Source organism: Platalea leucorodia (genome assembly GCF_965183815.1).
Source record: "Platalea leucorodia genome assembly, chromosome: 5".
NCBI classification, from domain to species: domain Eukaryota; kingdom Metazoa; phylum Chordata; class Aves; order Pelecaniformes; family Threskiornithidae; genus Platalea; species Platalea leucorodia.
The window spans coordinates 40,507,532-40,534,810 of record NC_138827.1 but is presented as its reverse complement, the minus strand read 5'-3'; the positions used below and the strand labels follow the sequence as shown (position 1 = coordinate 40,534,810).

Sequence of the window (27,279 nt, the reverse complement as noted above, 5' to 3'; positions counted from 1 at the left end):
CGCCAGGCGGGGCGGCCGCAGCCCCGCGCTCCCATTGGCTCCCGGGCGGCTCCAAGGGCGGCGGGGCCGGGCCGCGAGGGAGGGACTGGAACTTTCCGCGGCCGCGGGCGGACTCTCGCCTCAGCCCGGAGCCGCCGCCAGCGCCTGCGACCAGCGCCCCCAGGCAGCGGGGAGACCGCCGACATGACCCACTTCAACAAGGGGCCCTCCTACGGGCTCTCCGCCGAGGTCAAGAACAAGGTACGGGCGGCGGCGGGGGGCTCGACCGGGCTTTGTCTGCGCCGGGGCGGGACTGGGCGCGACGCGGGGCTTCGCTGTCTCCGGCTCCCGGCGGGGGTGGCGCGGGAAGGATGCTCCCGCCGCCGGCCCCGCGACAGCGCCGTCCTCCGCGGCGCCGCTCGGGGAGCTTGCTGCCGCGGCGGGGACCGGACAGCGTTGCGAGCGCCGGGCGGACCCGCGCTGCCTCCCGCCCGGGGCTGCACCTGCCCGCGCCCGCAGCCCTGGCGCCGGACGACCCCCTCCCGCCGCGGGCGCTGTCCCCGGGACCGGGCGGGGCGCGGCGCTGGGGCCCGCAGCCGCCCCCAGCCCCCGCCGCGGCCGGCGGAGCGGCTGGGAGCGGCGGGCAGCGCCGTCCCCGCCGGGGCAGGGCGCAGCCGTCCCGCGCCGCAGCGAGCGGAGCGGAGCGGAGCTGATGAGACGAGCGGCGCGTCCCGGCCGCCCGCGCGGCGCATTCCAGCCGCATGACATCATGGGCACGGGCGGCGCTCGGCCAATCGGCGTGGGCCCCGCACAGACCGCGCATTGTCTGCCCGGCCCGGCCCCGCCCCGCCCCGCCCGCCGGGGGCGCACAAAGGCGCGCGGGGGCGCCCGGCCCCGCGCCGAGGGGGGGAGTGGTCGCTCCGCCGGTCCGTCCGTCCGTCTGTCCCCGGCCCGGCGGGGCCTTCCCGGAGCTCTGCGCCCTGCCGAGAGCGCCTCCGGCAAGGGGGAGCGCCGCGCGGTTGCTGCTGTGACAACGGGGGCTCGTCACAGCGCCCGGTGCTCGCGTTTAAAGCGGCAACAAAAGTCACCGCTGACAGTCGCCGGGCCTTTGCTGCCGGAGAGGTGTGCGCCTTTTGTGCATTGTTCTGCTGAGGTGCTCTGACTTGTCCTTGATTTTTCTCATGTTCTGTGGAACAAAAGGTGCTTCTGTTAGCGTCCTGTTACGCGCGCTGTTCCCTCGCGGCGCGCAACTGCCTGGCAAGGGGAAGAACCTTTGCAATAAAAATCACGCCGGTAAACAACTAGGGATAAGTTGGTGCTCCGTGTCGTTATTCCCAGGCTTAAATTCTAAACGTGGTATTTAATAACTGGTTATTTCACACGCATGTCTGGTTTCAGGCTTCAGCAAATCCCCAAATCCTGTTTTACTTGTGGCTGAGTAGAAGGGGGAGGAGGGAGAAAAGTAGTTTGCTTTAAACATAGTCATTTATGCAGAAAGTCTTAAGTTAATATGTTGGAAACTTTACAAAATATACTTTTTTTTTTTTTTCTCTTTATTGGCTTTCTCAGGATGGTTGTGGGGTTCTGCTGCAAAGTTTGATGACATCATGTAACCAAATGTCTTCCAGAACGATTGCTTCCAGCGTCTGAGCTTAGTGATTTATCTACACCGTTACAGTCTAAAAAAAGACAATAAAACATGTTGTGTATTATTGCGTGTGAATTAGGAAGAAAGTAAATGCTCTTCTAATTTAAAAAAATATTGACAATCCTATAGGCTTAACAGTGATCCTGCTGTGGGGACAAGATGGGAAGAAGTTCTTTGTTCTATCTTTCAGTTTCTTATTGGCATCAGCTTCCTTAGGGCCTCCTGAGAGGAACTGTTCCAAGCCCGTGCACTAACAGAGGGTTTGAAACGGGAGTATTTCACGCCTTTATGCAAAGGGCCTTCTACTTTATCTTGCTGAGTGTCTGTTATTTCACTCACTTTCTCTGCTTCCTTCAATGAAAATATTGCGGAGGGATGGATGTCCTGTCGCAGCGTCAGTTTACTTGTATGCAGGCTTGCGCTGCAGTCCTTGGAAATGTCAATGCAGCAGTGCCATAAAAAAATATTCAAATGCGCCAAAGAGAAATGAACTCATCTCCTTTTAAAAACAAAACAAAACAAAACAAATGAACAAGAAAAAAAACCTCCAGCAAAAGATACGGCTTTGAACTTTGAGAGTGTTGCTCTTACCGTAAGAGATTAAATTTCAAAGCAATTATGTTATAGACAGATATATTGCGTACCTCCTATCTAGTATCTTGCATGGGTGTGTGCATTAGATATGTGTCTGCTTCCCCTGTATAATTCTAGAGGATCAGAGAATAATGTCTCTGTAAAGATCAGAAATTCCTTTTTCCAGATCCTTCTGTCTCATAAAGTTTTGAAGAACAAGGTTTAGTTTCCAGCTCTTGGTGGACTGTTTTTTGGTACTGATCTTAATCACACTTTCTAAAACACTGAGCTTCGTGCAGACTATTGTGTTACGGATTTTTTTTTTTAGCGTGGTGTTGGTGTAATGTTTGTAAGTAGCTGTGGTACCTCCCTGCTTGAATAATGGTGAATGTTAGATGCCCTTGTTTGAAATTTTGAGTGCTAATCCCCAAGCAGTGTTCTTCTGCAGAAAACAGACGTGTTGATAGCTATGCTGCCTGAGGGCCCAGCTGTGCTGGACAGAAAAGTCTCTTGCTTTTGTTTTTAGTCTTTATTTTCTCATTTGGCATTGTATTAGTGTTCAGAGAGACCTTTTGTTTGCTATGGTATTTGAATAGATGAATATAACATGTCCTGATGCTTTATAAGAATTTTGTTCAATTGATGTTCGAGATTCCCCTCTAAGCTTAAAAATCTTTGTTTGCTTTGGTGTTTAGGGCTTTTTCTTTTTTTTTTTTTTTTTTTTTTGTCCTTTTGAGGCTCCACCCTTCTCTTGTTTTGCTCCTTACCTTAGTTCACACTGATAAGGTGCCTGGTCTCTGTTATGGATCTCTCTTCCTCGTTCCTGCAAAGAAAGGATGGAATTTGTGTACTGGTTCCCAGCTGTAAGGAAACTTGTCTGCATGAGAAATGTGTAGGTAGTCAAACGAGTGTCATCCCTTTGAAGCTGATTCCCTGTTTACTTGAGATCACAGAAGATACTTGATCCAAAACAAATATTCAGTGAGGAGCTCTTTAAGCTGATTGGAATGGATAGTTTCTTCTGCAGGCAATAAATAATTTTCTTCTTAAGCAATGGGAGAGTTCTGCAGTACGTGAGGCTAGCATAGCTTGACGTGATGATGCAATTAGATAAAGCTACAAACTAATGTTATATTTGTTTCTGATTTACAACTGAGGTAGGTAAGAAATTGGCAGCAGCTTTTGTTCCCTTGTCTCACTGCATAAGGTGTGGGGCGAACGGGAACACCAGGCAGGAGAAGCAGCAGTTCCAGTTCATTCAGCTGCTTCCTAGTGACTCCACCCTTCCCGTGGAAATGGTATTTGTATCAGGCAGGCATTTATCTTCTTCCCCCTCCGATGTTTGATACACCGCCAGTGTCGTCTCCATGTGAAAGGAAGGATGGGCAGAAGTATGGTCTGTATGGGGAGTTAAACCTTGCACAGCATGTGGTTACCCTGTGTCTTGTCTCTAGTCTCTGACCTTCCTTCCACGCCATCCCTCTGCCAGGAAGCTGGCACTGGTCAGTACCATTTTCCAAACTTTTTAAAGACATCAGGGTGACTGAGGTGAGATAGTCTGTCCCTGCAGCTGCCACCCTGAAAGGTGAAGCGCTAGTGGTATGGAAGAGGAAGGGAAACAAACTTTTTAAACTGGAGGCTGGTAGACAAATGGAGCCTGTAAACAAAATATCTCCTATTTTGCAAGTGTGCAGGAGGTCAGTGGTACTTCCTGCTTTCCTTCTCGAGGGCAAATACAAATTAATGAAAACGAGATGAAGTCTGTGGTGAATAATACTAACCAGTCCTAGGTACGATTATTGTGTTCCTCCTGAAACTGCTGAGGAGAAAATTCTTGTACTGTATTTCACTCGCTACAGGCCAAATAAACAGATTTAATTTCTTTATCCAGAAATTACCTGGGCCTTATTACATTTATGAATGCTTTTAGCTGGGAACCAGATTTGAATCATTAACGTTCAGATTTTTCAATTAGTGATTTAAGAACTAGAATAAGTTTTGGCTGCCTGTAGTTGGGCTGTTAGGCCCTCTCCTTCCTCTTTCTCACCCCTCCTTTCAAAACAGTAATAATACCCTTTTCCTTCTTAAAATGTAACTCTTCCTACTATATACTTGTTTTACCCTTCCACGCTTCCAGACGACTGTTTTCCTGTAGCAAACCTTTAGGTTTGTTCACTGAATTTTATGACCCTTATGTAAGAATGTTTGCCGGTGATAAAATACTTCTATTAATGTTGTCTAAAGGGATCTAATAAAATTAAGACTGCATTGGATAAAGGCAATGAGAACTTACGCTTTGAGAGCACAGGTGGATATCTTCTGCGATGATAACTGACAGTGCAGGATTTCTGCAGTCCCAATTGTCTTGTACACAGAAGTCTATATGGCTTTTAAAGAAGTAATATTTTTAATATACAAGTTTTAAATTAAATTCAGGTGTTTAGTTTAAAATAAAATCAGCTTGTGTGACCTTTTCCATGATACAAATCTTAAGTTCATTGCTTGGAGAGTAAATTAGAAATCCAATATTTTGAGTTTGTCAGAAGTATTATAATGGAAATACATACCCTGAGATTTTACAAAGGAAGTTGGAGAGGAAGCAGCAGAAAGGTATTGAGCATTGAGCTTCAGTTTGCTCCGATTAATTCATGATTTCGCATAGTTGATCATAGCTCTTGAAGTTAACAATTACTAGCTAAATATCAGTTTCAATGTGCATAGCACTGAAACTTTTCTCTTTGTGTCCAATTTCTGTATTTTTTCCAAAGAACTGTGACTTTTTTTCCAGCTGGATCCAGGCTTTAGTAACAGATCTGCAGTTCAAATGAACAACTTTGTAACTTTGTCTTTTATATTTATTGTCTTCCAGAAATCTCTCAGTGTGTTAATCTTCAAGCATCCTACTTTTTTAATAGCTGTTCCCGAACCTCCTTTATAATTGTAATACACAGAGATGAACGAAATGCTGACTGAAAACTTCTGCTATAGGTTTAGTCAAGAAATCTATCAACTAGATGCACAGAATGCATTAAACATAAGAAAATAGTACTTAACGGTACAGTTTTGATAACTGAGTCAGCAGCAAAACTGTCCACAAAACATAAATCTGACAGTGGAATAATTCCATAGCTAAACTTAGAGTCAATCAATGTTTGGCACAAGAACTACATGTATCATTTAAAACACATTAGTGATATAAACAATGAAAACTTGTATTATTTCAGTTAGTCTTGAGATGCTTTTTTTTAACGTATCAGCAACCAAATGATGAGAATTCTCCAACTTATTTACAATATCCCTGCTGGTTACTTCTTTCTGATCCTTAGCTTTCCCTTGACTGACAATACGGAATTTCAGTAACTTGGGTTCAACACCACTTCCTAGAAAAGGATGCTGCTGCATGCTTCCCTCCACTTCCAAATCCTGCGGTGTTTCTATTCTGGGCAGAAGCTGCTTACGCTTCTGAGAATGCGTTTGCCACCTCGGTTGCGGAAACATGAGTTTAGCCTTCTGCTGGAAATTTGCAGAGGATTTTTTTTAAAGAAACCCAGTGAAACACTAGCTTTATGAAGCTGTAGTAACCTGTTAATTTGTATTCTCCTAGTGTAAGATCCTGTGTGTGAAGAGTTCTCATACTAGTTGAGAAGTGGTATTAATGCAGTAGCCCTAATCAATAGCTACATGTTTTGGTTAGATTTTTTTTTTTTTTTAAAGGAGGAAGGTATTCCAGCAGTGGAGAATCTTAACTGCAGCGTCTGCATTCATCTTCATCCTTTACCGTCTACCTCAGTGTGTCTGCTCTATCTCTTGAGCAACCTGGTCTAGTGGAAGGTGTCCCCCCCACCATGGCATAGATGATCTTTAAGGTCTCTTCCAACCCAAACCATTCTATGATTCTACCTCTATGTGTCTAATCTATTTTCCTCTTGCATTGGTACTATCTATCTCAGGACAGGTCTGCTCTCTTCAGCCTGTATCAGGTATAGGTTTCCAATTCTGTGGCTACTTCAATAGAAGTATTAAAACTACAGCAGTAATAAGTAGATCTACTAACAGGTGCAAACTAATGGTGATGCAACCTATGTAGCATTGAGCTGGCAGTTCATACCTGTGATACATCTCTTTTTATGGTAAGCAGAAGCAAGTAATTTGCCATGGAAGTAGTTCCCTTGCCAGCAACCGGGATGTTAACACCCCTGCCATCTGCTGAAAGCCTCCTGTGTTTGTCAGCCACGCATTGCCTGCCCTGTGCACTTGCCCAAGCCCACGAAGGAGGGGACTTGCCTTCGGTAGCCCCCAAGTAGGTAAAATGAAACAAACCTGTGAAAGTGGCTACCCTAGTGACATCTGGCAGTTGTAAACCACTGACACAGGAGTTAATTTCTTTTTCTCAATGGTTTAAATCCCCGGTAAACCTTGACGTGTCATTGCCAGGTTGACAGCTGTCTTTTGGAGTCCTCACATATCTCAAAACTGTCACTTGGAACAGGGCACAGCCATTCTTGAACCGCGAGACACGTATCACTGCCCCGTGTTAAGCCCTGCGGGAGGGATGCAATTTCCAGTTCTGTCTCTTGGCTGACACCATTTTTTTTAGGAGGAAGGTGATGAATGGCATGGTGTAGCCGGGATTAGCTACTGCTGCCTTGTGAACATCAAAGCAGAGGTGGAGCACTAGACCAGTCTGCTCCTGTGCATGCACAAGGACAGCACAGACAGAAACTGCCAGTGCTGCCGCCAGCAAAGCGTGATGCCTGAGTAAATTAAGACTGAGGATGTTTGCTGTAAACTTCTGTTATGTTTAACCTTAGGAATGACGCTGTCTGCACTTTGAAATTTAAAGCACTTTCAGTGAATTTATAACATGTATTATAGCGACCTTGTTTCTGGTGGATTAATAAACTTTTCGTAAAACTTTTACTGGCGATAGAAAAACATAAAACCTGCTGAGGTTAATGTTTAAGGGTGTGGGATAAGTATCAAGTCTTGCATCCTTTACGTGCCAGCTCACAGTATACCTCCTATGGCCAGAACACCTCTGAAGAAAGCAAATTGAGTTTGACAGAGTCATGACGATTAAATGGGATTAGTAGTCTCGGAAAATAAGAAGTTTAATTTGCATTACAGTATGGCTTGCTTTTCTAAAATGTACAGATGAATGTGCTCTTTGTGTGGTTTCAGAGTTAGACTTAGTTTAAAATTTAGAGAAAAATACCTATTGTATTCCTCTTGCTGAGTCAATACCCTTAAAAGATAGATGGATGGATGCATGCATGCGTTGTTTTGGGATAATGGCACATCAGTGATTTTTTTTTTTTTCCTTACCTCGGCTTTTTTGGTAATAACATTAATTTGGAGGCTTTTTCTTGCCTCCGAATAATTTATAATTTGCCTTGGAGAATAAAGGATAGAAACTTCTCTGTACTCAGAATTGTTAGCTTCTGTAGCTACGTAACACTGTATACACTGTGCATCTGACACATCCTTTTAAGGCAAACTTTGTAGAGATTCCCATCCCCTATGGAACTGTGCAGGAAAGGCCTTCAGTAAAAACGGGCTCGAGGCCAGGACACGTAGGGCAATTTGAAACAGATTTTTTCTAAGTGAGATCATGTGAAAATCCTTTTTTCTTTAAGAGGGACTCTCTTGCTTAAAAATGCTTTTTGTAAGTATCTGATTCTAAACAACTGTTAACTTGTATAGCCTTCTTCAACAGCAAATACTCTCTTTTGGGTAAATGTTTTTGGTTTTGCAGTAATGCCTCAGAGTAACTTATGTTGTTGTTTCTATTTGGGATTGAATTACAGTGGGTTTTGAGAAAACAGTTTTGACTTTCTTCACGTGGGTGGTTCTATGTTTGGGATTTTTTTCTTTAAAAAACAAAAAAAACCAAAAAAACAAACCCCAAAACCCCTCAACAAACTTCCCCCCCCCCCTTTTTTCTTTTTTTTCCTCCTCCTTAAACTAGTGCAGAGTTTAGTAGATATTAGGAAGGGAGACATAATTAAACTTCTTGTTGCTTATATAAAACCGTCTCTTACCTGAAGCAGATATGATTCTGGATGTATAAATTACAAAGACTTGAAGGCGTTAGTCACACCGGAGGAGCTGGCAGTAAGAGAAGACCCTTACAGCGAGGCGTGAAGTGCTGCTGTCACAGCCACGGTCTGGTGCCCTGCTTGGACTCCCACCAAACTGCCCTGCCCAGTCCCAGCCGCTGGGCCAAGCCTGCTTTAAGCCTGGGGAGTCTGAACTGCCTCTGGTCACTGATCTTCGCTCCCTCCTGGAAGCTGGACTTTAACCATTCGATGGCTTTGCTGCTTGCCTTCCAGTCTTCACCTGGTCTTCTGGGGTCTAAACAGGATTTTTCTTGAGGACTTCATTTTGGTAGACATCCTTTCGGTTATAGAGTAATCCTTAAGAGGTATAGTGAAGTGAAACTGTACGTGCCTTGCGCATACACCCTGCAGGACTTGAACACCAAGTCTTCCCCTAGTTTTGGGCAAATACACCTTGTGTATTTGGGTGAATACACCTTGTGCATACACCCTGCAGGACTTGAACACCAAGTCTTCCCCTAGATTTAGGCAAAACCTAAATATTTCTGCACTTGCTTGCCTTAGTTTCCTTGCTGTTCTGAAATGCTTTCATGAAGCTGGGGTCTGGTCACTGCGTCAAGGCCTAGCTGGCTGAATTATAGATGGATTCTAAACAAATCTTCCTACCCTGCTTTGCATGCTCGGACCGTGGCTGTTCCCAGAGTAAAACTGGACGTTACTACTATAAAAACTTACTTTGCTTTCCTGCTAAGAAAGCTCTCCTGTTATTTTGCTTTCCTGTTGATATTTCCACTACTACAGCCTCTTATTTCTAGGCAGAGAGCATTATCTTAGTATTCCTGGTTTTGCCTGAATAAGAGTAATTTAATTGAAAAGTATTTTTCTGTTGTCCCTAATCAAGTGACTAAACACTAGAAGCCTTGCCAGCAAAAGGTAAGGCATAACAGACACCTGCATTTGGGGAGGGATTTGGGAATATTCAGATGTTCATGGTGAAAGCCAGCTCTTACCTTGCTGCTAATGAGGGCCCCACCAGGACATTTCCCTTCGGTGCTGAGCATGGATGGAGCACAACCCTGAGCTCAGGCCAGCAGGCACTGAGCAGCAGGACCTGCGCTGTGGCTTCTGTTGAGGTTCCCACTGCCTGAGCTGCCACTCTTTGGTTAACGTTATAACACAGCGCGGGGGACCAATTTAAAGTTACATTATATATTTTATCTGAAGGTCAATACAGTGTTAAGCCAATGAAGCATATGTAGTTCAGACACATACCTAGTGTTCTAAGACTAAATGTTCTTTGCTTATTTTTGCAATAAGCTGTCCCCTTACCTTGCTGACATCATTGTATTAATTGTGCCCCAATAAAAGTAAAAAGTACAAGTAACTTTCTAAGAAAATAAAGACTATTGCCTTTTTCTATGGTCTGTCTTGATAGCATCCTTTATCATTAATAAATGATGGCATGAAAATGTTTGTGATATGGAAAGGTACTTCTATGTAAAGAATCTAGCAGGTTTTAATAAAAAGAATTAACAAAAAAGCTGTGAGATTAAACATCAGAGATAAAGAACTGGTCTTTGAATGGATGAAAGAATTGGAACAAAATGTAATTAACAAAGTTAGAGTTCAGCTGGGGCACCCGAGCATTTTGTTCGACAGAAGAATAATGGAACCTTAAATAATTGAGGATTGAGACCTCTCTCACACTTGATTTGCGATACAGCGTTGCCCACACATACTGCTGCTTGTGTATTTCAAACCTACAGTGAATTCAGGTGTGCGGTGTAGAGAGACTACAACCCGCCCTGTGGTATCCAGAGGTTGGGATGCAGTGTACCTGTGCGTCCCCTACCCGCCCCAGCAGTGCTCACTGTTCTTCCTGCACTTGCCTAATTGCTGAAAAATGTTGGTTTAGAAGTTACTACAGGGTGTTTAACCAGGTTTAGAAGTTACTACAGGGTGTTTAACCAGAACCTCTTACTTAGGAGTGTGACTGTCTTTCCTACTTTAACAGTAGTACTTCCGTTCGTACTCATTATAAACTTCAGTACAGCAGGCTTATGGCTTGATTTTTATGTAACTTAAACTACATTTTTATTAAATAAAAAGTTGAGCTAAAAGTTCATCTAATCATAAACTCCTTAAAAAAATCTGTCCAGCTGTCTGCTATACGGATTTTATGATTTGTATAGAACTGCCTATAGGAGCTGTGTAAATTTCAAATACTCTTGTCTTACTTTTCTTAGACTTTCTTCAGTAATCTTTTAAATTTCAATTGCAGGCCTTTAAAGATGGATATTGTTACAAAATTAAGTACGCATTTTCTAATGTGTTTATCATCATCACTTTTTTAAAATATTATGTTAATTGTAGATCATATTCTTCTTATAACTCTTATGTGGTTAAAGCACAACTTGCCTGGGTGGCCATATCCAAAATATTGTTGGATGTTTCCTGGGATACAATTAACATCGTGTATCATCTACTGAACTTTAACTGGTCAGAGATACACCGGGGAAGGGGGTGGGAGGGTGGAGGGCAGGGAGCAGCAGAAGCAGATTGCTGTGTTTCATTCTTTGTGCTGAATTCATTCTTCCAATTTTCTTGGTGGTGGTAAAGCAGAACAATAGCATGAAGCAGCTGATAGGCAAGACCTTCTAAAGCTTAGGGTGTGAAATCTGCATTTCTTGTGCTTCTGCTAAGAAAACTGGATATGGGGAAAATTACCTCAAACAGAAAAATGTGCCATGTGTGAATTTGGAGATTTTGATCTACTGCCTGTATGAAAGATGAATTTAGGGCAGACTTTGCTATCTGGTAGAAGCTAAGGAGCTTCTCAAGAAATCACGTCTTTCACTTAAATTACGAAAAACACAGATTGAATCGTTTTGTGCAAGGATGAAGCGGTGGTAAGAATAAGAGAAATCTGTATTTTCCTTATGAATACTTATCACTGGCACCTCAATTAGCCTGTTCAGCTAATGTGAGTTCATGGAATTAAATCAGAGCAGGCCGACAGGCAGCCAGATACGATCAGAGCAGGCAGTGGGAAACACTGAGCACTGGGAAATGCCTGGTACCTTGGGACCTGGCGTGTCATCTGGTTCGTTTTTCAGTCAAGCCTATGCCTAGGATCACAAGTAACAGCGAACAGTCAAGCGTCTGAGCTTATCGGGTGGGGGCAAAAGAGGTGCGAAAGCAGCAGAGCCTTGAGGTTTACCTTTGAAGAAGGTACTGAGAAAATGCAGCATGGACTGTGCCTTTGCTGGAGAGGCAGAGGGAATGTGCGTTTTGCGTAGCACTTAGCAAAGCTTGCATCGACAGACTTCAGTTTTCTTTAGCTAACTTTTTTGAAAGGTATGTCTGAGTTACTAATTAGCCACTTGCGGCTGTAAAACACAATCTCTGTTGTTGGGAAGTGAAGAGGGTTTGAAGAGAAGAAAAAAGGTGTAGAGAGAGACTCAGACTAAAATAATCAGATTTTGTGGTCCTATTCAGAAGGTGAAGTTGGAAGACTTAACACAGTTGGGCCTTGGGGAAAGGCTACAGAGTGACAATACAGTTTGCTTGTAACATGACATATTTTAAAAGCTGTTCTATTGAGGGAGAAAAATAAATAAACTTGAAAGAGTATATAATTTCTGAGATTGCTGTAGTAGCAATAGATTAGAAAAGTATGCTCAGAAAGATACAATAAGCATCAATGCTACCATTTCTGTTTGCAGGCTCAGTCTAGCCTTTAAGAACTGCCGTTCCACCAGAGTTACGGTAGAAGTTGTCTCAGGAGATGCTTCCTGGGTTGCTACGAGGAAAACTAGGTTGTTTTCAGATTTTTTTTTTTTTTCCCCCTGCTTATGCACCAGATTGTTCTGTTAGATTATATTTTCTTTTCCCCACAACCGCAACTAGGTATCACCGAAGTCTGTCAGTACAGCAGGTTACCAGTATTTTCAGCGCAGCGCTCAGCACGTTGTTTCAGACGACGTCACTGCTAGTGATGTCAGAGCCTGCCCAGATTTGCTGTGTCGTACCAGAGCTCAAGCCAGTCATACTGGGGATGGGTTTCAAACCAAGGAGAATCTGTTCTCCTCAGGGAGTAACAGGCTTTTGTGCACCGGGTTGGATCAGCACTGCCTTAGTTGGAAGAAACTTCATATCCCAGTGGTTTTTTTAAATGCAAACAGCAATGATTTCAAGTAATAGGTAGTGAATATTACTGAAACCATGTTCTGCGAAGAAATTTAAACTGTTCAGCAATATACGGACTAAAGATACAGCGCAAAGGGACTCAGTATCAAGAAGTATAATGTATGGTGGCAGGACCAGAAGGCGCTACAGCTGAAAGTGGAAGCTGATGACTAAGGAGAATTGGAGTTATAAGGCAGAAAACTGTGACTATGACAAGAAACGATAACAAGATCTGTGAGAAAAACTGAGAGAACAGATGCGAACGGGCGGGAGCGTTGCAGTAGCACAGCTGCCGAGAACGGGCGGGAAGCGGTGCTCAGTCCAAGGGCAGGCGTACATCTGAGCTGTTAGCGCGCTCCGAGGGAAGAGAGCGCGGCGTTTGCTTCTTGAATAGTTTGCGAGCTGTCACAAAATCATACTGGGCAGGCAGGGAGTAGAACGCTTAGTTCTTCCAGCCTGCTGATCTGGCCACAAACGCCACGCGTGACTACAGGTATCTTACTTGTAAGATGACTTGGAAACTTTTGAGGCATAGCTTGTCCTTACTTCACAGAGTTTAAACTGGTGCCTATGGGAAGAGTGCCAGGAATTTTGGATTAATGCTTATCCATCCCTCCTTTAAAGACTGTAGCCTAAATTTTTATTTACAGAGAAAACAGTGAGATGTTGGCAAGTTATCAATTATGCTACACATAACAAAAAAAATACTGTTGAATATTAAGCAAAATGGATATAGCTATAAAATTTTTGTGCTAAGTAGCATAGCGGGATATGGTGAGATCTTTCAATATTAGCATTAGCACAGTGTGTTCTCTGCCTTTCTGTACAACAGCCCATAATGACAGGAAAAAATACACGTTCAAACACCAGGGCGTACTTAATGGTGGCTTTCAATTTTTGAAGTACTTTCCCCTTTGGTTTTCATCTGTTTTTTTACATTGCCTTTGCCTTTAGGTTTCTCCTGCACAAATGTGCCTCCTCTGACAGCTGCTTTTGCGCGCAGTCCTCCTCAACATACATGAAATTAACAGGGAATTTTAATTTCTCCTTATGATGAAAGGTCATTGGGTTGGTAGCTCAAATGGCAAGAAGCTGCACTTGACAATAACCTTGGTGCCCCGTCACTCCCTCTTCTCACCCACTGGCAGTAAAAATCAAAACCTTGTATTTTCCCCCCGTCTTAGGTTCTCTGTCTCAACTTAAAGGGTCTGCTATTTATTTATTCTATGACTAAATAACCACTCTGTTGGCAGATCACTAGAACTGTTCTGCAGAAAAATATTGATTATGTCCTTGTCACTCTCCCTCATCTCTGAAGCTGAAGATTAGATATGTACAGTAATCTATTTACACCATAGAATTTTAACCAGAAAGTTTTAACTCAGTTGCATAATTACCAAAAAAAACCCAAACAAACAAAAACCAAAAAAAAACTAGAAAAGCTTTCTTCCTGCTTATGAGAAGAACACTTACTGTTCTATGCCTTTTTCTTGGTCCTTTGCATAACCAGTAAGCTCTTAACACTTTTTTGTCGCAGATGTTTTGCTGTGTAAATTTTAGATGTGAGATTCAGAACTGTGTTCTGGAATAGCAGGCGATGAACAGAACGGGGCAGCTCAGGTGCCAGCAGCTGCAATTCTGGAGAATAATTTGGGACTGGCCGTGTACTCTACCTCGCTCCCACTTCCGAGGGGTGAGGGCTTCCGAGAGCTTCTGCCTTGATGATACCAGGAGATAATGATGCTTTCATCTTTCCCCATACCATCATAAAGCTTTAAAAGGGGAGGAGAAAGATCTCATCGCAAACTAGTGCCAAGCGAACGATAAAGAAGTACCAGCGGTGGTGTCTTTGGCCTCTGCAAGACAAATCACTCCTGAGGGTAGTACTTACTTTGATGCAAAGGACCTTAGTAGGCACCACCAAAACCATAAGCATTCAGTTTCACTCAGTTCCAAACTAATAAAAATTGAAAAGTTGATATAGGAACAAATTGCTGCTTAAAATTTAAACTGTACTAACTTTAGGTCTTAAAAGCTGGAGTTTTCATTTATTTATCTTTATTTGTTTTCAATAGTTTGACCTAAATGTGTAAAATTGATATTAAAACCCCTGGCTAGACCTGGATTAAATTCAGTATGAGATGAACATGCTCCCATACTTATTAGAAACCCAGTAAGCTTCCCCTACTTGATTTTTTTTTTTTTTTTGACTGAAAAATTAGTAACTTTGTGTTACTTTAGGAAAGGATATGGGCCACACCAAATTTCTCCCAATGAAGAATATTAACATCTAAAACTTAGGGCTTTATTTATTTTCCTATTCACTTTGGTGAAGAAGTACGTGTGTAACCTCTTCATATACAGTCTTGGAGTAAAGTCCCGGCTATTTCTCTTTCTGTACCTGGCCTTGTACTTTATTTACCTTGGAAAACAGCAACATGCAACCTATTTTGCTGCATTTTTTTATGCATATAAATCTTAGGTTTTGTTGACAAACACAGTTCCTGTTGTTCACTCACGTTGACAAGCACATGCTTTTATTGTTAAAACTTTTGACCAGAGAGCAGTTTCTTCAAATGCTTACTAGTATTTTATGTTTAGTGTTCTGCAAGTTAAACATTTGACCTGTGCCGTGGGGGCATGAAGCCTGAAGCTTTTGTCAAAAGTTTTGTCAGAACTAAGAAGGGCGAGCTGCTGTGACATGATGGGTAACTTTGAAAGTTATATCTTCCATACCTGGTTTTTACCTTACTCAGTTTTCTGTTTGCTAGTGACTGGTAAAAAGCTATGCAGCATGCTTAAACTCTTTCTTGAGATACTGTTACAGTATTTTTCCAGAGTAGCAGCAATATAGACAGCTGAACTCTTAAACTGGAGATTTGGCATATATGTAGCCCTTAGTGTACAGTGTGTACTGTGTCATTTGGAAAAGATTAGTATAAAAGGACAATTGAAAGGCCGTATGATATCATTTATGGTGTGAAATACTGGTTAACATCATCACTCAAACTTAGCATGCTACAGGCACATTGAGTAACTTTAATGATCTGTCTGTGTCCCTTGAAGTTGGCCAACATAACTTCATTTGTTTCCAGGAATCCACGCACTTGATAAAGAGAGTGATGACTGCTGTTCTTGTACTACAGATGGAGGGAGGGTTTTTACACTGCAAGAGGTCCCAGACAGGAAAGTCCTACCCGAACAGAACAAGATGTGAGAATCAGGTGTGAAGTTGCCAGAGGAATCGAGTTTAACCCAAGGATTCTAGCCTTAGGCATACATTGGCATAAATGTCTGTATATCACATCACCTGCTAGTTATTATCTGCGTCTGATATTCAAAGATGAAACTTGGCATTTAGAGCAGGAATGGCCTAGAAAGAGGAAGAACGGACTTCTTGGTGCCCCAAGTTCTACCCCCTCCATCCTTCCACTCAAAGACAACACAGCTCTAGCCCTACAATTGAAGTGCATCAGCTTTAAGTAATAGAGAAGAAGCGTTTACTTTAATTTATCTGTAATAGAAGATTACTATACTGAAAAAAGAGATTCTTAGCTGAAATGCTGGTATTAGTATAACTGGGTTTTGCTGCTTCTTCTGCATCATTAACGAGGTGGTCTTTTGTCCTGGCCGTACAGGACAGAGACAGCACGAGCATCTGAAATGTTTTAGTTCCTGATGAACTTAAATTTGTGTCCTTTAGTAATATGTTAAAATTGCATGAATGTGTGTGAAGCTCAGGAAAAAGGCAAATTTGATGTGCTATTAACTGGTATTAGAGAGTCTCAAGCTCAAAATAGTCTCTTGTAGCGTGGAGAAGTTTTCCAGATTTCTGCCTCCTTCCTCACAATTTCAGATACAACTGGAGTATTTTGCAGAGTTGTAACTAACTAAAGCTGGTATTTTATGCAGCTGTAGTTGAAAAGGAGTAGGTGAATTTTTTTTTTAATCAAAAGCGAAGCCAGTCCAAAAGGACAGTAATACATGAACCTAATTTTTCTGCAGCCTCTTCTTACTTGTGACTGACAGTAGCAAGGCAATATGTACTGTCAGTCTTCTGAAGACTACTTGTAGTAGAACTATTAAATTTCTACTTAAAATTATTCAAAAGATTACCTTTCAGTTAATCGTCAAATTTTGTGTAGCTTTTTCTATACTAAATACAAAGACAGCTCCTTCATATTACAAACGTTACTAGCAGTCAAGAGCTTGTAACAGGCAAGTAACACCTATTCTTTTCCTCCCACAAACTCAGATCACCTATAATTTTCATCACTTGTGTAAACTTTAGTTTCCTTTCAAAGATATTTCTATTAAACCTGTATCTCTGAAGCGCCGGCAAAAAGAGTAGCATTTACAACTTTTTAGGTCTCTTTCAAGGTTTGTCAGAACAAAGCAAAGAAATTAACAGTTAGCTTCCTGCTATCTGGCTTTAAACTTTTATGAAATCTTTATATCCATTCCTACAATTGAATCTTTTCTACGCTGTTCTGAAAGCGTAGCTTTTTTCATGGCACTGGTGATGAATACTTTGAACGAAGCTGCTTAGCTACCGCTTTCATCTTTAGTAGAGGATGTTTGCTTTTGCTGTGGACTTGTAAGATTTAAGTATCTTCCATGAAAGTTCAGTGCTTAAAAAGGATCAAATGTTGGCATGTTGATTAGGAGTAATGGAAAAAGCCATAACATTTTTTTCATTTATATGAAAGCCTCCAACTTCCCCTCGTAGATAGCAATCAAAGGAAAACTGGAACAACTCTGATAGACATACGGAAAATATGAAGTAGTCACTAACTTCGTGTTACATAACTTCTGGTTGTGCCATCGGGGGTAAAAGAGCGAAGAATTCAGAGCAAGCCTAATGCCTCCCTTCTGGTAGTACCTGACCTGTCACTCTCCCTCTTTAACCCCTTCTCGTCATGTGTTTAAAGCCAGATTCTTAAGTTTCCATGTCTTTAGCTTTTCAGATAGATTGAGTATAATTTTCAAAGAAACTATCACCACACTTCACTTTTTGTAACCTCATTTCCCACCGTTTCAAAAATCAAACCAAGAACTTTACCATATTTAAGTCAAACTGTACAGTAGTGAGACAATTCAGAGAATCAGCAGATTTAATAGTAATGCTTTTAGCGGCAATAAGACAAGTCTCCTTGTGTGTATAAGCATTTTTTACTTCCTATCTGTAGATAAGCGCTGTAGTGATACCCCAAGACACTTTAAAACCTCTTGAAAAACTCAAGATTTGAACACATGTGAAAGTACTCCAACATAAAGTAAATATTTTTCAGAAGTGATAAAATTCCATCCGATTACTTCCAAGTTCCCCAAGCAATGAGGGTAGCAATTTAATATTCAGCTCAGTTGTAATCTCAAATATGGAATGCACTTAGTATTAAATGAGGAAAATTTTTGCCATTTTTTTTCTTTTATATGCTTGCCAAGAAAGATTAAAATAGCCACACTTGCAGAAGTCCTTAGGGTTCTCACTCTTATTGGCTTCCATATTTACTTTTTTCTTTTTTTTAAACATGGGGAGGGAGGAGGTAGTCTGATCTTTAAAATGTGTTTCTTGATGGCATGACCACGGACTTAATTTCCTCTTTTTTAAAAAAAAAGTGATTACCAGTACTTAAAAATAAATGAAGTTGGAGAAAAATTAGTTGTAGAAAGACAATTCCAACTGCAGGATGGCTAAACTATGACTTAGCATTTTCTTTAAGCTACACTGAAACAGAAACTACCTGAATTTTCAGAAAGCATAATGTTAGTTATATTTTTTAACTAACTAAAGAATTGTGGAAGAGATTAGCTTAAACCCCTCTCTATACCTACATGCATGCATGTTAGAACATTGATTTTAACATAGCATGTCAGCATACAAACGATGAGCCCAAGTTGCCTGCTGTCTTCTGACTCGAATATCAGAACGTACCAAGTTCTGGCCTTTCTACAAATCCTGTTTTTCCTTTTGAACTGCTGTACAAAAACATATTATCTACGGTATGTCTCATCTGTACACGTCACGTAAGATTTTGTGGGTGAGATAGCTTTTGTAAGATCTCTGTAGGTTCTGTAACGTGTAATAAGAGTATGACGGCCATGTTTCATTCTTCTGGGGGTGTTTTGGGATCTTTCTCCTTTGCACAAGTACTTACTTTTACACAAAATAACTGACTCGGTCATGTCCAAGACCGCTGCTCTTCTCTAAGTTTGAACAAGCTAGTTGAGTTCTGCCAGATGTTCTGAGGGAGACAAATTAAGGCTGCGATCACATAAACCTTGTTTCCATCGGAAATAAAAATAGCCATGAACAGTAGTTTGTTGAGCTAATCACCAGGTGAGGAAGGAGAAAGATGATAACCAGCTTCCTCATACACCATTTTCAAGACATTAACCTTTCTGGTACCCCTCTGCTACCCACCTTCACTAGAAACGAAGAATGTGGTTGCGCTGCTTCACAGCAGCTTCCCCTATGGAGCTGTGAACTTCAGCTGGCTTGCCTAGTCTGCTTCTCATCTTAGCTAGCTAATATCCAAAAGGGGTGATTAAAAAACAAAGGAAAAAAAAAGTCGTCATGACATTTTCTTTGCACTAAGCAGTATTACCTGAGCTTTCTTCCTTTTTTCTTCAAGGAAAAAAGGGGTATCTTGATTCTTTTAGACCAGCATTGGTCTAAGCACTGAAGTACTTATCTTGTGCAGAATATTGCACAAAATTTTACACCTTAATCAAGACCTGAATAAGAGAACGGGTTAGTCCATTATCCTGATCTGTAACTGGGGCACCATAGCACCGCTATTACAAATAGTCTAAGGAAAATAAGTATTACTCAGCCAAGTTTTTGAAGTAAAGCCAGAGATACAGGAATTTTCCATTCCTCTTACAAGAAAAATAAAGAACAGAATACAGTAATTTTTAGTTTGGTCTGTTTGGAGTTGGGGATTACTAACGCTAGCCGAAATGTAGCGATTGCCTCTGTCCAGGTAGTTCAGATAGGTTGGAATTATAATCTCATGCAATATAAATAGCTGCTAGTATCTGGCCTTTCTGGGCTGAAGTCTAAGACTATATGTAAAAAGTCTGAAATTCACATTTTGATCTGAATGTGAATCGCTTTACATGAGTTTGTTGTTAGGAATTTGTAAGTAACTGGTAGCGGCCGAGCTGCTGTTCCATTAGTTAGAAATACTGCGCGTACGTTCTGTGCTTGCCCGTCAGGTTTCTCACGGTCGCTGCCCGCTCCCCCTCTTGCTCACTGCCCCACGTGGGGCGGCTTCTAATGAAGGGTAGAAAAGCGTTGCCAGCCTCCGCACTAGCGGAGTTCATTGACGCCATCAAATCTCGTGCTCGGATAACTTGTTTTTGTTTGCAGAAAAAGTAGCAATGCTTTCAATGGTATAATCCCTTTTCTCCAACACGCCAATATTGAAAAGTATTGCAAAAGTAACAGGTTTAGGCTGCAGGTAGTCTGAGCTGCTTTTCAGTCTCTTCAGGGGAGGGGAACGAAGGGCAGAGAGTTGACCTTTACTGGTTTTAAGCATTCCGTTCACACGGATTGATTGCTAGTGGCTGAAGCAGGCACTGCCACACTGAGCAGTGAAGTCTGAACATCTGGAAAAGGAGTTTCAAGTCACCTTGCTAATAACAACCCTGGGCCTCTGTTTGATGCCTTTAACTTCAAAGACCATTGCAGGTTTTCTCTCTCTAAAGTAACAGTGCGGTAACTTTGCAATTAAGACATGAGGTCACAGTTTATTCCATCAGAGTTTTCCAGCAAGGCCAAAGAAAAGAGAAATAGCAGGCCTACTAAAGCTTAAAGCTTTAAAGAGCCACACACACAACCCCCAGAATCCCCAGCAAGATAATGTTGTAGCAACAAGGGGAAAACTTAGTAGGTCATCTCCATTAATCACAACCTAGCTACAAAAGCAAACCCACCATAATCTTCAGCTGAATAACTTCAGATCTATTAGATAATACCTTCCCATGTAGAAATATACATCTGAGGAGTAGTACTGATGGCGTGGCCATTCGGGATTCTTGTGTTCATCACACACGGTTTCGTTTTGGTACTTCTGCTGAAGTACAGCTAGGGTAGAATATTTTTTTCAAAAAAGCCATCGTTCCTCGGCAGCCGCCAAAAGGCTGTCCGCAAGCTCCAGCCGTTCTTACAGGAGGGAGAACCCTTCAGTGAGTGCTTCAGAGCCCTATTTGCAAACAAACGTTTAGTGAAGCCGTAAACAGTATAGTAAAAGGGATGAAAGAACTTAAGTCTGTACTTGGATATTTAAAATCCAGTCTAAAATCCAGCAATAAAACTACTGGATAAACGCTATGGCATACTCTTTGAAACGGATTTGGAGGGAGGGAGAAGAGTTGCCGTTTTCTCTCGCGAAGTAACTTTATAACTGCTTGTGTTACAGATTGCCCTGAAATATGACCCCCAGATAGAAGAAGATCTGCGTAACTGGATAGAAGAGGTGACAGGGCTGAGCATTGGTGCAAACTTTCAACTGGGATTAAAAGATGGCATAATCTTATGCGAGTAAGCATTTATTCAGTAACCTTGTTTTTAGCACTTTTCCACTTTTGAGGAACTAAGGAGGGACTTTCTGACGACTCCCCTTCAAACACATCAACTGTAACAGTTAAAGAGAGCTGACCCTAGGGTGGGAGACAGCTTCTTTGAAACTGTGGAAAAGAATGAAAACTTAAATCTCCTTCATATTTTAGCAAAGACTTCTAAGTATTTCTAAATTTGATGTTGAAGCTCTTTTCTATGATAATCAAATGGCACACAAAAAATCTTATGGTCTGTTAGACTTGTTAGACCTGAGGTCTGAGCTAGGCACTCTGTATAAACCAAAAAAAATTAACCATTTTGATGAAACTAATGCAACTAATAAAGCATGAGTGAAACTATTATATAATGCCTGCACAGATGGTATAAGGATGAGATTTATTGTTTAAGCATTTCCCTTTTTTTCACCTCCCCAGGCTTATAAATAAGCTGCAGCCAGGATCAGTGAAGAAAATTAATCAATCAAAACTAAATTGGCACCAGGTAAAACAAAAAACCCCCCCCAAAACTACACCTCTAACCCCTCCAACCCCCAAACAGTTCTTTTGTTCTGTATTAACAAATTTGCTGTGCATATGGTACACTTTAAATCTTAATAGCACCGAGTTCTCTATGTGATACGTACACAACGGTTGAGGATACGGCACACGTGAACAGCATTTAACGGAAAGCAACTACAGCTGAGGTGGCTCATAAGTGGCAGTTGAGTATTTAACATTTAATAGTAGTACTTTAGCTGTTAGGTGAAATTTCAGGTGGCAGAAGAACATAGAGCCATATAGCAAGACCTTTTTCCGAGTTTAAAAAAAAAAAAGCTGTTAACTTTTTTATTAAGTAAGTCACAACTAGAGTTTTCCATCCAGGCAGTGCTGCAAGGTGTTAGGTCAACAGCTTGCCTGTACCTGGACATTCGGGGTCACTGTATGAAGTGTTCTCCTGAGGAAGCAGCTGGAGAGGATAGGGAGGGAAAGGACCTGAGCAGTCTCAGAAGAAATGGTTGTGTAACAGCACTCAGAAGACAATGATGTGGTGCAAAGTACAGTACGTATTTTATTTCAGTATATCCAGATTCTTATGAGTGCTCTGCCTAGCACTTACCCCCGACTAGGGACTGTGAAAGGCAACATGGCATTTAGAGCAAGCATTGGAAGGGCTGCTGGTTAGAGTTGACTGCCTTTACTGTTGCTGGGTCTAGCTCAATACTGCTATGTCAGCCTCTTGTTTTTATTGGCATTGAACACTTCTAAATATGGTGGAGGACTTTTATTTTTTTAAGAAGTTCTAATACCTCTTGAAACTTCAGAAGGAAAGATGAGATTCAGTCCTTACTCCTTGTACTCCATCTTGCTTTCCAATTTCTACAGTGTACAGTGCTAAAAAGTGCTAATAAACCCCAAAAGCTTAGTTGAATTTGTTGAATTGTCCCAGGAGGTAAGCAAGATAATACCTTCAAACCAAGTTAAATGTTCTGACTATCCACATAGTTATGTTTTTATTTTACTCAAAATTATTAATTGCTGAATTCAAATAGCATGGACGTGATGTCAAATTTTCCAATTTGAAGCAGGTTTTAGATTAGGATTTCTCTTGGGAGGGACACCGTTGAGGCAGTCGTGTCACGATGACACAAAACCCTTTGATTTCTGAAGTCAGTATTAAAACTAATGAAAAATAACTTCAAACTTCCTACCAGTCACTCTTAACCACACCAACTGTTTTGTCCAGTTTGCAGAAGGCAAAGAACTTGTGTAAAACAAGCAAAACAAACAAACCAACCAACCAACACCAGAAAGCTTTAAAATTACTTAGTTTCCGAATTGAAACACTGAGCAGAAAACTGGCTTTTTTGTTTCTGTTTAGCTGGAGAACATTGGGAATTTTATCAAAGCCATCCAAGTCTACGGCATGAAGCCACATGACATTTTTGAAGCAAATGATCTTTTTGAAAATGGAAATATGACTCAAGTACAGACTACTCTAGTGGCACTAGCAGGTCTGGTAAGTATTTGTACCCCTGGAATTGGCACAAATCCACATGCCAGTCCAGATTGCACCTTTACCGCTCACGTAAATACAGAAAACAGCATGCAGCCCGTCAGGAGGGGATAGATACTACTGTGAGTCTGAGGTGCTGCAGAGGTTGCGCTTCAGAGAGCTGTGTCCTACCTCACGCCTCCAGGGAAGGCTTGGAGTTCAGAGCTAGGATTTCTGACTGCCGACAGCCTTGCTCTGGAGCTACGTGTGCATACACAGAACCGGGGAGGCTCACAGGAGAGCACGAATCCCTGCAGAATATCCTCCTGCCAAGATACTTGGGTAGCTTTGGAGTGCCGCCTTCAAATGGCTTGGGGGGCTGTTACCTTCTCTCACCCCGACACAGGGGGTTTCTCGTAAGAGATAAACCCGCTTGTTTTAAACATCACTCGGGATGCCAGGGTCAGGGCCGTAAAGCCAGTGTTCCAGTAGCAGACAATATACTTTAAACACTGAATACTCTATTTTCCCTCTCCCTAAATAGGCAAAAACTAAAGGTTTTCATACTACAATTGATATCGGTGTCAAATATGCAGAGAAACAAGCACGAAGTTTTGATGCAGGAAAACTAAAAGCTGGTCAAAGTGTAATTGGCCTGCAGGTAAGTATGGAACTCAAGTTTGCAGTTAATCTGTTACATTTGAGAACAACTTTCTTGTTTTGATTAACTGATATATTGTTTATGCAAAAACAGCTGCAGAATTACAATATATTCTTGTCATGGAAGGAGGTGTGTGGTTTTAGTTCTTGAAAGCAGTTGATTGGCTTATAAATGAGCTCAAGTGACTGCCTGGAAGGTTTTTCTGTTTGGTTTAGATCTGCAATAAGAGTGATAAGGAGGAAAGGAACAGCTAATATTAGCAGTATCATCTCTGTCCCCTGAAGTTGTTTTAAAGTAGGAGTCTTTGGATAGCTAAAGCTCCTTATATGGTAGAAGCCTTTTTTCTCTCCACTTCCCTTAATAGTCATAAAACCCCAAATAACTGGCATAAAATCTTAAAAATCCTCTGGTAAAGAAGTTGCAGCAGTGTAATTGAATCATTACTGTCTGGGGCAAAAGTTAATTATTACATTTTGATGCGTACATCCATTCTAATGGCATGTGCAGTTAGGCAAATGCCAGTCACTGAAATGCCTTAGGATGACAGTTGCCTTTATTTTTCCTTTCGAAGCTCGGTACAGAGAAAGGGTAATTTATTACAGGCAGTGGTCAAGCTACACGAAGAAAGCATGCACTGTAATTACTTTTTCTGTCAGCCGTCGCAGTTACCAACCATATTTGTTTCCTTAGACTGTGCTTGCTGTACAAATAATCACTTTTTCTGTCCACCTCTTCCTTCCCCCAATAAAGATGGGCACCAACAAGTGTGCCAGTCAGGCAGGCATGACTGCTTATGGAACTAGAAGACACCTCTATGATCCAAAAATGCAAACTGATAAGCCGTTTGACCAGACGACAATTAGCCTACAGATGGGCACTAACAAAGGAGCCAGCCAGGTAAGCAGGCCTGCGTGTGACGCTTGTCGAGGTGAAACGACTCTCAGCCGGGAGAGCCCGGTGGGACAGGAGAGTCCGAGAGTTGCCTGCAGTAGCAGTGTAACTGGCAGCAGCGAGAGGGTACAGCTCAGCTGCGCTTTTGTGCCGTAATGGAAGAACTTATCGCTATCCAGTGATAATTTCTTATCACTGTCCAGTGTGTTCTGTGCTGAATATCTTAAGGCATAAGAATGGCCCGGTGCTTCTAGAATTTCTGGCTAGCTGTGTTATACCAGAAGAAAACAGTAACTTCATTCCAGTACTAACTAGGCAGGGGCAAAAAAGAAGTTGCTTCCTGGGCACTACCTCAGTCCGAAAACTTGGTATATTCTCTCCAAAGAGGGAAATAAACTGGACCTTTCTGCAAGGACTTTCTTCTGTCCCTTACCTACTAGTGAACACATGCTGCTGTGGTTTGTTTTGTTAGGCTTTAATTCCTGCTTTCTAGCACTTCCAGTAAGGTGTGCTAGTTGTAATCATAAATGTAGTAATTGCAGCTCTTGACCTTCTCACTGAGCGTCTCCAATCCTGTTTTATTAGGCTGGTATGCTGGCACCAGGTACCAGGAGAGACATCTACGATCAGAAGCACATATTACAACCTGTGGATAACTCAACTATTTCCTTACAAATGGGTACCAACAAAGTAGCTTCACAGAAGGGAATGAGCGTGTATGGGCTTGGACGACAAGTGTATGACCCCAAGTACTGTGCTGCACCAACAGAACCTGTCATTCATAACGGCAGCCAAGGAACAGGAACTAACGGGTCAGAAATCAGCGATAGCGATTATCAGGCAGAATACCCCGATGACTATCACGGAGAGTACCAAGATGACTATCAAAGAGATTACCATGGTCAGTACAGTGACCAGGGCATTGATTACTAGCTTTGCATCAAAAGTTCAGTATTAGTCCATTATTTTATTCAGTAAGAACGAAACTAGCCTTGTGGAATTGTTACTGTCTTTCCTACACACTATGCTTAATGTACCTAAAGAAATATTGCCTTACATACATTCCTTTTTCCTTTCTCTGCCCTTTCCCTCTCTAGTTGCCTTTAGTGCTGTAACAGTTGTAGTCTACAGCATAAACAGTAACTGCATATGAAGTAAAAGGAATACTGTGAAAGGGGGAGTGCTCTTGTACAGCCAGGTCGTCTTAATAAGGAGCTATGCATTTTCACAATCTCTACTTAAGGAGGTATTTACCTACCACATTAAGCCTTCGTTTTACATATTTACAGCTTTTCTGTTTTCCAGATGAGATAAAAGAATTTCATGCTTAAAGTTACATGTGGTCTTTGCCAATTAAATCTAAGACATCACATTAGTGATTTAAATATCATTACTATGTTTCTAAGGTATTGTTTGCTAATGGTAAGTCCTGCATTAGACATACGTGTGCATTTGTGATTGTGTATTCATTCCATTATCAACACTGACCAAACTTAGAAATAGTTTTCTTACTAAAAAGGGAGCTTGTACAAAGTCTTGAGCCAACAGAAGTCCCATGATTGATGGTGCATTTACCTTTTATTGTGCCATAATATATCCATGTAGAAATGCTTTTTCTTCCTTGAACTGTATTTATTGCCACACTTCTCAAACTGATCCCAGTGTATTTTTATAAATAAATATTTTTTCTTAAAGGTATGGAGAAGATCCTGTCTCATTTGTTACGCTACCTACCATTCTAAAAGATCAGATGCCCCAGAAATGATTCCCAAATCAGCATCGCCTTTGCCTGTGTTAAGGGTAATGCAGAACTGCTGTCTGTTGCAGTTTGGGTTCTTTCTTTTCCGTGGGATTTAATCTAACAGCCCTGTAAAAATCTCCCGGTCGTGAGTGACAGTGACTTAACAGGAAAGGAATGTAGCTCCTTTACAGCAGAGTTCACTTCCCCTCTACAGGACTGTGAGGTTATGACTAGAGATCTTTAGCTGTTCACTAAATCCCTGCCCTTTTCTCAAGGCAAATGAGGAACTGCACATATTTAACGCTGCCTCTGCTTCAGCCTATAGCCTTCGTACCATCACTTTGAGAACTCAAAACACGCTTGCTTTAGAGTATGTAAAGAGATATCCCAGTCTTTGTGCCTGCTGCTCTGCAGCCCAAGTTCTTTAGTTACCGATAGCAGAGCTTTATTCCTAAATGGAAGATGCTTTCTTCCTGACCATGGAGTTCAGGCAGGCTGTACCAACTTACCTGGGCTGTTGCTAACAGGAGAAAAAAGAGCATGCTATCAATGGGGCCCACTGTTGCTGATCCTAACTTTGGTAAAAAAAAAAAAAAAAGGTATTTTAAAAGTATTTACTGCAGATCAAACTTATTAACATAAAATGTTTCATGCTTCCGAGTTCTGGACTTGTAAAGGATTCTTCCTTCAAGACTAGCAATTGTTTGTGCTTTGCTCCATTAGTTTCTTTTATCTTTGGGTGCGATGTGGTGATCTGACTTTCAACTGACCTATTTGTTGAATAAGGTCTGAAGCTTATTTATTTCACGGAATTTAAATTTGAAAGGACCTCTGGAGGTCACTGGTCCAAGCCCTGCACCTGAGGCAAGAGAATTATTACCAAGATCTCTGTCAAGACCTGCTCTTCCTGAACGATACCATTTCTCCCCTTCAAAATAAAGGCATTTAACAATTTAGAACTATTGTATTGAATGCTGAAAA

General features: G+C 41.7%; 1 protein-coding gene across 1 annotated transcript; it reads left to right on the top strand.

Annotated features, from left to right (window-relative positions):
• The first annotated feature begins 91 nt into the window (after positions 1 to 91).
• CNN3 (calponin 3) lies at positions 92 to 26,255 on the top strand. The gene is made up of 7 exons (XM_082311661.1): positions 92 to 240; positions 20,874 to 20,995; positions 21,448 to 21,514; positions 22,892 to 23,029; positions 23,550 to 23,666; positions 24,417 to 24,563; positions 25,143 to 26,255. Exons 1-7 carry the CDS (start codon positions 184 to 186, stop codon positions 25,488 to 25,490), a joined length of 996 nt encoding a protein of 331 aa, XP_082167787.1. The 5' UTR covers positions 92 to 183; the 3' UTR covers positions 25,491 to 26,255.
• The last annotated feature ends 1,024 nt before the right edge of the window (positions 26,256 to 27,279 follow it).

Coding starts and splice junctions, on each gene's coding strand:
- CNN3 (XM_082311661.1), top strand. CDS start 184: ATGACCCACTTCAACAAGGGGCCCTCCTACGGGCTCTCCGCCGAGGTC. Junction 21,515..22,891: donor CAAAACTAAATTGGCACCAG/GTAAAACAAAAA, acceptor GTTTCTGTTTAG/CTGGAGAACATTGGGAATTT. Junction 23,030..23,549: donor TAGTGGCACTAGCAGGTCTG/GTAAGTATTTGT, acceptor CTCCCTAAATAG/GCAAAAACTAAAGGTTTTCA.